Source organism: Pseudochaenichthys georgianus, chromosome 24 (genome assembly GCF_902827115.2).
Source record: "Pseudochaenichthys georgianus chromosome 24, fPseGeo1.2, whole genome shotgun sequence".
In the NCBI taxonomy this organism is placed as follows: Eukaryota; Metazoa; Chordata; class Actinopteri; order Perciformes; family Channichthyidae; genus Pseudochaenichthys; species Pseudochaenichthys georgianus.
The window spans coordinates 35,050,823-35,062,688 of NC_047526.1; the positions used below are offsets into that span (position 1 = coordinate 35,050,823).

At 41.8% G+C, this 11,866-nt stretch overlaps 1 protein-coding gene across 1 annotated transcript; it reads left to right on the plus strand.

Annotated features, from left to right (window-relative positions):
- The first annotated feature begins 5,288 nt into the window (after positions 1–5,288).
- Positions 5,289–11,655, plus strand: LOC139433114 (uncharacterized). Its single transcript, XM_071201992.1, has 8 exons — positions 5,289–5,367; positions 5,585–5,920; positions 6,040–6,327; positions 6,428–6,625; positions 9,802–9,903; positions 10,091–10,198; positions 10,316–10,405; positions 11,222–11,655. The coding sequence occupies exons 1-8, from the start codon at positions 5,307–5,309 to the stop codon at positions 11,308–11,310; spliced, it is 1,272 nt and encodes a 423-aa protein (XP_071058093.1). The 5' UTR covers positions 5,289–5,306; the 3' UTR covers positions 11,311–11,655.
- The last annotated feature ends 211 nt before the right edge of the window (positions 11,656–11,866 follow it).

Below are 11,866 nucleotides of genomic sequence, written 5' to 3' on the forward strand. Positions count from 1 at the left end.
GTTTAATGCTGTACTTTAAACTATGGCACAATTGTTATAACCATATTACAAGGGCAAAGCGAGCAGAGTTATAATAAGATTTATATTGACCAGGTTTTTTCTTTTTTTGGCTTAATAGCATCTAAGTGGGCGGTGGTGGCGAAGTCGATAGGGACTTGGCTTGGCAACTGGAAGGTCACCAGTTCAAGTCCCGGCAATACCAAGTGCTACCGAGGTGTCCCTGAGCAAGGCACCGTTCCCTACACTGCTCCCCGGGCACCGTTCAAAATGGCAGCACACTGCTCCGAACACTAGGATGGGTCGAATGCAGAGAAACAATTTCCCCACGAGGGATTAATAAAGTATATCTAGTCCTAAGTGAGAGTACAGCAAAACATATGAGTCCCTCTGGAGGTGGATTGTGAAAAAGAGGCAGACATGTTGGAGATTTACTGTATTCTTAATACTTACAGTGTGGGCATAATGAAGGTTTTTAATGAAGTGGATTCTGGCTTCTTTATTACTGTTTAAAAACATATATAATTGAATGTAATTGTTACGGCTGCGGTCTCTGCCTGCTCGGTAACCTGTCTGGGATTGTCTGCAGCTGTGTGTGTGATTATGTAAATGAGCTGTGTGGTTGCCCCAACGTCATTGGCTGTCATCTCCCGGTCCACTTCCGAGGACACTGATTGGAGCACGCCGGGCCCGACGTTCTCCAATCCCTGTGCAAGCCCAGCGCGCACACCTGCTGGAGAGGACTACAACGCCTGGGAACAATTATCACTCAGGAGGCTCTGTGTTGTGATACAGACGCCTCTCGCGAGCTCAACTCAGTGAAAGCACCGCCTGCTGACCAATCAGAGCTCAGTGTGCGGAGTTTAAAGCGATCAAGTCATATTACAGGAGAAAGGAAATACAGAAAAACTGCCGTCGCAGGAAAGACGGCCGGCAAAAATCACCGACTGTGTGAACGTGAACATTAATAGAATATCACCTCCATCTTCAGAGCAATCTGACTATTATAACATTAGCGTTAAGAAAGCTTACTTAAATATCGGCCACAACATCAGTAACCGGATCAGAGTACATTAAGTACAGTCCGCGGCATATCACTTCATAATGTATCATATATCTCCTTATCTGAGTCAGCTGAGCCGTATCTGGCCGTGCAACACTCACAGCGTCACATACTGTATGCAGAAGTATTATTTTAAGCAACACATAAGTTGACGAAACACTCGAGACAAATGTAATTGAAGTCAGAGCGTGTTTTAGACGGGGCAGTGATATCATAAACCTGTTAATGTACGCATTCAAACACCTTTTCTTTTGCCAGCTGTGTTCACCTTGCAGGTGCAGCTCTGTGGCTTTGATCCTGGATCAAGTGTTTAAGTCATGGATGTTTAAAGTTTAACTTCTTCATTTTTGACTAGTATTAAAGTTCACTTTTCATTCAGGAAGTATGATGCTGTGCTGTCAGTGCGCTTCTCCATGTTTGTGATTGGTCGAATGCTCCAAATACCACCCCTTTCATGTGAACGCGCACCTAACTAGATAGGACACGGCTGGCTTGAGCGATCCACTTGATAACCAGCGTCGTAGTACCGCTTAGCGAGAGCGCGTATGTTTTGGATTAGGCCAACCGGCTAACTCAAACATATCCAGGTTAGGTTGAACCAGGTTCGTAGCATAGGCCCCTGGTGTGCTTACTCGTTGATCCATTGAATGTTCTGTGTTTTGTTATACTGCGTGTTAAAGCAGTGTTCTGTGTTTAGTGTTGTGTGAGTAGTATCCAGGTTAGCTTAGCGGTTAGCGCCTGTGAATTAGCATCAGCTGTGTTTTGTTACAGCCTTTTTCCGTTCATGTACCACGTTTTAGTGAGGTTTTTGTTTCTCTTTTGTACGGATTATTACTGTGTATAGTCTGTTAAACTCTCTTTTGGAGTCTCTTTATTTTGGTTGTTGTCAACCAGCATTTGGCCCTTTGTTTGAGCCAAGCTTGCCTTAGTTATAATAAAACCACTTATAACTTTTACCAATTCCACTCTGGTTTGTGTTGCTTCCCTTTGGTTCCCCTAGCCCAGTAGGGCAGTGGTTCCCAACCTTTTTTGTCTTGTGTAGCCCCTGAGCCTTTTGTCATACCATGAGTACCCCCTCACTCATACGTGCTGATGATCCTTCACAAGTAGAACGTAACTGATTATTGAATGAAAATAACTTTATTTCATCACCTTAATTTGAACATCTAATTCTCAGGCATTTTCTTAATTTTAACTTAAATCACTCAATACAAATGAATATGTTGCCTTGAAAATAAATGATATAATCAAATAAATACATATGAAATCAAAATAATCAACGTATCTTTGCTATATATATCTTGTAACATTTAGGCTTAAACCTGGAGCCCCTTTGAATAAGTCCCCTTTAAACAGGCATTTCAACTTTAATTCAGGAACAAAACACACAATAATATCCAGAATCGGTATAGGCCTTTTCAACAGTCATGTGAGCTTTAATGAGACACTTGAGCTTGCTTGTCTTTCATAAGCTTTGATAGTTCTGGAGGCAGTGTGGAAACAGCTGTGACCAGGCTCCACATCCAGTCTGTTCCTCTGCTTGGTTGTGATGTGTGTTAAAGCGGAGAAGGTCACCTCACACAAATAAGTAGAACCAAACGGCAAAAGTTCAATCAGTGCATGTTTTCCCAGTTCAGGATATTCCTTCTCCACATCACATCAAAACTCACTCAATGACTTCTCAGCCTCTGGTGATAATCCCATCAGAGGTTCCTGCAGCATTTCTGGAAGGCTGTTGCTGCTCTCACTCACAATGAATGGGTTCCTCACCCAAACATATGTGGGAAACAGCTCACGTCTCCATCACATTTCCTCTCCCATAGTTTGAGCTTTTTTGTGAATCCTTGAACTTTGTCATACAATTTCAGGATACGTGACTCCTTCCCCTGAAGTGATAGGTTGAGCTCGTTGAGTTTGGTAAACACATCAGCAAGATATGCCAGGCATGCCACCCACTTGTCATCCTAAAGCTGCACAGCAAGAGGATGCAGATGCTCCGTCAAGAACACAAAAACTTCATTGCGAAGTTCATAAAGTCTCAGTAGCGTTTTCCCACGAGACAGCCAGCGCACGTCTGTGTGAAGCAATAGCTGATCGTGCTCTGTGCCGTTCTCATGACAAAGAGTTTTAAACAGCCTGTGATTCAATGGCCGAGATTGGATGAAATGTATCATCTTCACAGCATCATCCATAACAGCACTTAAATCAGGGCTCATCCTCTTGCTAGATAGTGCTTCACGATGAATAATACAATGTGTGAGGGAAACTTCTGTGCGGCAATGCAGAGCCAAGGCTCGAGAAAGGATGGAAGCTGGAACGTCTTTAGTCAACACACTGATATTTATTGAGAGAGAAAATACGGCCGTAGAGTTCACAAGGTATATTCACAACTTTCTTGTGCATCAACCAAATCAACTCTGGACAACGGGAGACAGGAACCCAGATCTATACAGCAGAAAAGGAGGGAACTAAGAGCCCGCCCTTTCTCTAATTAGTACCAGACATTTGGAACAAAGCACCTCTGTATTGCAGCTTCTCATGTGCACAAACCCCTCACCCACAGGAAAGGCAAAAGACATCTTGACCTGTGTCCTCCTGAGAAATTACTTGCAGGAACATGCAAGAAAGACTGAGAATCTCTAAATACACAGATTGGATTAAAAATATTCTCTTACACAATGCAGCCATTTAATGTCGGGATTTACCTTTCTTACGCGCCCAAAAAGTCCCTTTACGCGCCCCGTCATCGCAGCTGCTCCATCGGTACAGATGTGGCTGCAGGTTTTCCACTGCAGATCATGTTCTCTGAAGAAGCTGTCGATAACCTGGAACAATTCTTCCCCAGTTGTCTTCACTGGCAGCGTTTTGCAAAATAAAATATGCTCGTTTATGTCCGACGCATCTTTGTAACGCACGAAGGACAGGAGCATTTCATCCAGCTGCAAAGCGAACTGACCGGCTAGTTTTATTTTGTTCACTACTTGTCCAATTATATTAACACACATATCATTGATCCGACGGGATACGGTGTTATTCGACAGGGGAACTTTCTTGAGTGCTTCGGCTGCTTTCTTGTCTATCATCATTTCGGCCAACGCAGTCGCTGCAGGGAGAATGAGCTCCTCAACAATAGAGTGAGGTTTTTTGATTTAGCCACAAGCAGGGACACGGCGTAAGATGCCTCGAGTGCTTTCATTGACACCTTCGTGGCTTTCATCATTACCCTCTGGCTCGACTTAAATTCCGACAGCTTTCGTCTGTAAAATTCTTCACTTTTATCGACACTTCCCGAGTGTTTGGTGCTCTGGTGTCTCTGTAAATGCGCTGGCTTCATCGCACTATTAGCCAGGACTTCACCGCAAAAGAAGCACTGAGGCTGCGGTGGGTCCGCAGAAATAGAAATGAATCCAAATAATATATATGGTTCACTGTACTGCCTTGGTTTCAGTTTGGCCTCTTTCTTACATTTCTCGGCGGGCTCCTCTGAACCCTGGCCTGAATCCAGAGCAAGCGGACGTTTCAGCCATTTATCCATAGCGCAGACCTGCCAGTATTTTTCTGGCTGCAGGTAAGCAGCTGTTTTCATTGTGGGATTTTGGCGCGGTTGTGCCACAGACTATTGTCTCCCTAGGGAAACTAATCGCGCACTATCATTTTTGACGGGATTATTATTTTTTTACTTGTCACCTTGGAATTCCACGTACCCCCTGCAGTTCCCTCGCGTACCACTAGGGGTACGCGTACCCCCGGTTGGGAAACACTGCAGTAGGGAACGTAATAGTAATATTGCTTTTTCTTCAGTACATTTGATTGTTTTGTATTTTACTAAATAAAGTGATCTATTAGACTTTCAAGAGCGCAGATGTATTTATTCGTATGGTTTTTCCTAATATGACTTTCTCTAAAAAAAAGTGTTCTTAAAGTACACCGTTTCACTAGTGACTCCACTGATCAACAACACTGCCTTTTGCTATCGCTGCATATTCATTTATATATTAAGGTATATTGATATCCACCCCCTGCTGTTTATTTTTATTATATACTCATTACTTTATGTGCATCACTCTGCACGGTTCTGCTTGTTGCTCTAATCTTATCTGGTCAGCATCAGAGGGTAAAACTTCCAGAGCTCTGCTGCTGTCGATAACCACATTTTCACAGAAACACTTTCAGTTCTCAGAAGAGAAATGAAGAAGCAGCGGGTTATAACTGACAGTCGAGAGCCAGAGACCGAGAGAGAAGCACGATGTCTGAATTCAGAAGGATCGTGATGTCTTCATTCCTGATGCTGCTGCTCCACTTTGCAGGTGAGGACGCAGAGAATACTTTAAATAAAACCGCTCTAACATCACTGACGGTACTTTACTACGTACTGTTCCTTTAACTGAGTGATGAGTTGTGTTTGTAACGCGGTGACTTTAGTGAGCTCTCGGAAACTGACAGTTACATTTGCAATATTTTGTATCTACAATTATCATCACACTCTATGAATACTAAAGGTATATATCTTTCTGACCCCAACAGCTGCAGAAGTGACACGTTACTTCCGCATTGTCCGAGTTGGAGATGAAGTCACTTTGACTTTTGAAAATGGGATACGTGATCAGGATGAGTGTGAGAGAACTACCTGGTACTTCTTTTATTCAAGAATCTCAGAAGCAGTGATGCTGTTTGAAGACGGACAGATTCACAAAGATTTAGCCAAAGCTAAATCAGACAGACTGAGCGTTGAACAAAACTGTTCTCTGGTTATAAAGAATGTCACAGAGGAGGATGCTGGGCGTTACATCTGCAGACAGTTCAGCAGATCAGGAGGACAAGAAGGTTCAGGCTCTGAGGTTTATCTGTCTGTTGTCACCAGTGAGTATTTACATCATAATATTTCCAAACGTTCTTGTTAAAATAATAAACTGAAACATTACAATAATTATGACTACAGTGATGAAGTTAATGTTACTCTGGTTGTCTTTTTCCCACAGTATCTCCATTTTCAGTGACTGAGCATCAGGACAACGATGAGGTGACGTTACGCTGCTCTTTGAAGACTTATGGAGGGTGTGGACTCTCAGTGAAGTGGCTGCTTCAGGGTCGAGATGTGGATACAGATCACAGAGAGATAAAGACATCACAATCCCACTGCTCTGCCTCTGTGACATTTCTGACTTCTCATTTTAGTAACACACCAAGGTCTGAGTTGTTTACTTGTGAAGTAACTGATAAGAACACCAGAGAAGTACACCTGTTTCCCGTCAGCCCTCAGTCCTCAGGTTGAGATGTTTAAGTTATTTATAATGATATAAAATCACTTTTTGTTATTTTATGGAAGTTTCAAAATAAATCTTTATTAAGCTGTTTTCATCTATTTAGGTGAGGATCCACAACCAGCAACTACTAATCTACCACCACCACCACCAACAACAACAACAACACCAACAACAACAACACCAACAAGAACAACAACAACAACACCAACAACAACAACAACAACAACAACAACAACAACAACAACAACAACAACACCAACAACAACCACAGCAACAACAACTGAAACCAACAAAAACTCAGGTACGGTTTAATCAAATCAAATCAAGTTGTATTTATATAGCACATTTAAAAGCGATATTTGTAACTTTTCGATAACTTATGCTGAGCGGCTAGCATGCTCCGGAGCAGGATTGGTTCCAGGATAAGAGATCAACTCGGTGAAAGCACCGCCTGCTGACCAATCAGAGGCCTGTACTACGAACCTGATTCAACCTAACCTGGATATGTGTGAGTTAGCCGGTTGGCCTAATCCAAAACATACGCGCTCTCGCTAAACGGTCCTACGACGCTGGTCATCAAGTGGATCGCTCAAACCAGCCGTGTCCTATCTAGTTAGGTGCGCGTTCACATGAAAGGGGTGGTATTTGGAGCATTCGACCAATCACAGACATGGAGAAGCGTACTGACAGCGCAGCGTCATACTGAAAAGTGAACTATAATATTAGACATATGAAGAAGTTAAACTTTAAACATCCATGACTTAAACACTTGATCAGGATCAAAGCCTCAGAGCTGCACCTGCAAGGTGAACACAGCTGGGACAGAACACGTGTTTGAATGCGTACATTAACAGGTTTATGATATCACTTCCCCGTCTAACACACCATCTGACTTTCATTACATTTGTCTCGAGTGTTTCGTCAACTTAATGTGTTGCTTAAAATAATACTTCTGCATACAGTCTGTGACACTGTGAGTGTTGCATGGCAGTGGCGGCTGGTGGAAACTATCTTTGGTGGGGCTGTTGATATAGTGAGTAAAAAAAAATGTTTTTGGGAGAAATGACCCCTTAAATTAGGACTTCTGGTGATGTAATGGCGCGTTTCCAGTGCAGCGCGGAGCTCGCTTTAATGCTGCATTCAGACCGGACGCGATGCGAATATTCGCTTCGCTCTAAACGCTCCTATCGCATCGCTCTAGTCGCTCGAGTTTCACCGCGGCTGCCAGCTGTGTTTACTCGCATCATTCAAACAAGACGCGCTGGCTCGGGAGCTACAACTACAACAAAATGAACATATTTTACCGTGATTAAATTGTAATTCACGTTTCTAAATGATGCCGAAGTAACAACATACTGATACCGGTTAGTAAAAACCATGAATTAATGCTTTGACAAGTCTGCAGACAGACGGCAGGCGAACAACCCTTTAGAATGCTTGTTTTCTGAATGGAGCTTGGCAAAGCAACGTTATATATGCTCCGACCGTCCACACTCACAACAACGGCCTATACAGACATAAATAAACCAGCGCCTGTATTCTCCATGACACAGACAATCTGTGGTTTGTACTTGTTTAACTTTTGTCTAGTTTCTGAACAGATCGTATCTGTCCCCGGCTGTTTGAAGAGCAAGCATGTGAAACAAAAGATAGCATTTACCTGTTTGCATCCAGCTAGCCTTCCTGGTGTACCAGCTACTGAGAAGCCTCTTTGATACTATTTGTCTTTTTCACGAGCTTGCTGTGATATATACAAATCGGGTTGGTCCGGTCCAAGGTCTTTAAGTATCAATTTATCTCCCAAACTTCTCCTTTCAAAAGGATTGGAGAGTAGCTCTTGAGCGGACCGAGGTCCGGCGACTCCACCTGCACACCATTCTCATCCAACTTCTGCGTCACCTTGGTCACTCACGAGTCTAAAAAACAACACACGTCAACGCACATAGCAACGTGGGCGCCAACGTGGGCACCAACGTGAGCGCCCTCGTGACCAAAATATTTGACGCCGCTGATTGGCTGAAATTATGTTTCGGCGGCACAGTTTACTATTGAGACTTTTGCAACGTGCTGGTTGCTGCTGTTTGGCTCGGGGGCTCCGCCCCGGTAATGATAAACTAATGCCACGGGCAAGGCCAGGCAGGAAACAGGTGACTTATCAGTAACTTTAGACATCGTAACACAATTTTAAATGAGATTTTATTGTAGATTATACATTTTACTGATACCAATTGTATGATATTTACCTTGTTCATTAAAAATAAAAATATAAAATATATATTTTTATTTTATTTTTTACTTTTTTTTTTATTTTGTATGTGGGAAGAGGTGGGGCGGCTCCCCTAGCGCCCCTATGGGCCGGCCGCCACTGTTGCACGGCCAGATACGGCTCAGCTGACTCAGATAAGGAGATATGTGATACATTATGATGTGATATGCCGCGGACTGTACTTAATGTACTCTGATCCGGTTACTTATGTTGTGGCAGATATTTAAGTAAGCTTTCTTAACGCTAATGTTATAATAGTCAGATTGCTCTGAAGATGGAGGTGATATTCTATTAATGTTCACGTTCACACAGTCGGTGATTTTTGCCGGCCGTCTTTCCTGCAGCGGCAGTTTTTCTGTATTTCCTTTCTCCTGTAATATGACTTGATCGCTTTAAACTCCGCACACTGAGCTCTGATTGGTCAGCAGGTATGGTGGACAGAACATGACATAAGTATACCAAAATAAATGTGTAAATAAATGTATGAAGAAATACAGGAATAAATAAATACATGTATGTATAAGAAATTATCACACTCCTGTAACCAATCATGCTTCAGACTGAGGTTAGGACCGCCCACCTCATTAGCATACGGACACAGAAATACATAAATAAATAAATGTAAGTGACTGTAAATGTAGAAATATATTAAAGATATATAATAACGTGTGTTCTGTTTTATTTTCGACTTGTATTTGTTTATTTATACATTGAAGTATTTATTTATGCATTTATTCTTTTATTTGTGTATTTATTTCCTCATTTATTTATTCCTGTATTTATTTATTTCCGTATTTATTTATTTATTCCTGTATTTTTTCATACATTTATTTACACATTTATTTATTTATTTATTTATACTTATGTCATGTTCCGTCCTCCATAAGCAGACAGTGCTTTCACTGAGTTGAGCTCTTAGCCTGCAACCTAGCCTGCAACCTAACCTGCTCCGGAGCAGTTAGCCGCACAGCATAAGTTACCATGGAGATCTAGCCCGCTAAAAAGAGAACCAGCTTCGTAGTTTTCCCTGAAGTTAGCCGGCTAAGCGAAAATCCTGCTTCGTAGTACAAGCCTCAGGTGTCGTGCTCCGCTCTGACTAGAAGGCCAGAGAGAAGAAGTGTGTCTTTAGTGTAGATTTAAAAAACCGACCTCATATGGAGGGGCAGACTATTCAAAATAAATTGTTTATTAAGCTGTTTTCATCTATTTAGGTGAGGACACAAAACCAGCAACGACTAATCTACCACCACCACCACAAACAACAACAGCAACAACAACCACAGCAACAACAACTGAAACCAACAAAAACCCAGGTAAGGTTTAAGTGATTTACTTGTGAAGTTTGGCAGAACCTCAGCGGTTTCTCTTCAGTCCTCAGGTGAGAATATGATGAGCTGTTTAAAATCATTCATCCTGATGCGTCACATCTTTATGTCGTGATGTGAGATGATTACATTAGTTTTTATAACTGTACAGCTTGTTGTTATGTTATTCATTAAGGTGAGGATGCAGGGAAGGTGACGACAATGTCAACCACACCAATTAAACCAACTTCGACAAACGTGAAAACTGCATCTGAAAAAACAGGACAAGGCGGTAAAAATCCAGGTAATGACAAAACAAAAACATTTAAATTTAGAAAAGACATGTTGTTGATCCAGAGTTTAAAGAGGAAGAGCTAAAAGCCTCTGAGTATATGTAACTCTTCTAACGGCTCTCTTCCAGGGTGGTGGAGGTGGATCATCGTTGTGATCGTGGCTGTTGCAGCTCTCACAATAATCACTGTGGCTGTCATCAGACGGAAGAGGACTCGAGGTGAGGACATTCACACATTGTACTTTACAAACAACAAGCTTCTGATGAACTTGGATTTTAACCCAAGTTTCATTCAATTTTTATTATTTTTACGACTGAAACGGAGACGGATGAGAACTTGGTGAGTTTAAACATTGATAAATAAAATGCTTTAAAACTGCATAATAAACATGTACGGGTTTTCTTATCCACTATTGATGTTGGACTTAACCTAAAAGTTCATTTGAATAGAACCAACAGTTCTGACTTACTTTGTACAGAAAGTAGGAATTTGTGCAACAGCAAAACTGATTGAGCAAAAAATACGAAATCATTACGAACAACAGCCTTCGAAATGACCATAGAGTTGAAAGTCGAAAATAATTGCACATTTAATTAAAACAATATGTTTAGTGTTGCCATTGATTGCATTGCATTGATGTTGAATATGATGCAACCTACACAGCAACTAAAATGCAATGGAATTACACAGGTTTGAGAGCAGGTCAAAATAGCCTTTTATGTAGAATAGCAGTTTTATTGACATCTTCAGTGCGACAGTAATATTAATAATTGTGGTGAAGTGAATTTTTGTTTTTAGGATGACTTTTAACATCTGTCCAGGGACTACAGACGAAAAATATCCTGTTGGCTAACTGGCGCATTTACAGAAATGTCAATCAATGTGCACTGTCCCTGTCAAATAAATATATAAATAAATAAAAATAAAGTCTAGACATTTATGTTAAGTTAATTCATTTAGTTCAATCCTTTGTCTTTTGCCTTGTCATGTGAATTCCTGTTTTATTTTGTAGGAACATTTCCCTCTCGTTTCAGAGCGCCATGTTGAAGGACATCTCATTTCTCTAAATGCACTTCGAGGACCGAGGACCGAGCATCGAGGAGGCTCTCTGGAGGAGCTCTAACCGAGGAGACACTGATGGGTCCTCTGCGGATGTATTTCCGGCAACAGTGATGTTTAAAAGAGTCGTGACTAACGCGGGATAATATCCACATGTCGACCTACGTTATTAGATTTATGATTCTAAAATTCTAAAAGTGTGGATATTATCCGGCTGAACAAAACGTGCATTTATCTAACATCTTCCACAGACCTTATTTGGAGCTATTTCCAAAATCCTATGGAGAAATCCCATTGCTTTTCTGTCGAGAGGGAACCCATGCGCAGCTTACTTCCGGGTTTTAGGACGCATCATTGCACCACTCTATCGAGACCCTGGTTGCGTTCCAATAGTCCATTTAGCTTAGGAACCTTCCGGATTGAAATGACCCGGAAGTCCCTCAGTGGCAGCCATGATAAGTGCCGTTCCAATTCTCTAGATGAAAGGAAAGGAGATTTCAAACTTCCTTTATAACCTCCTTTAGCTTAGGAACCACTGGACCTCCCTCACCGACAGGAGAGGAGAAAATGCTGCCCCACAATGCATTGCAGCCGCAGCATTTGCCGTCACTCAACAGTCG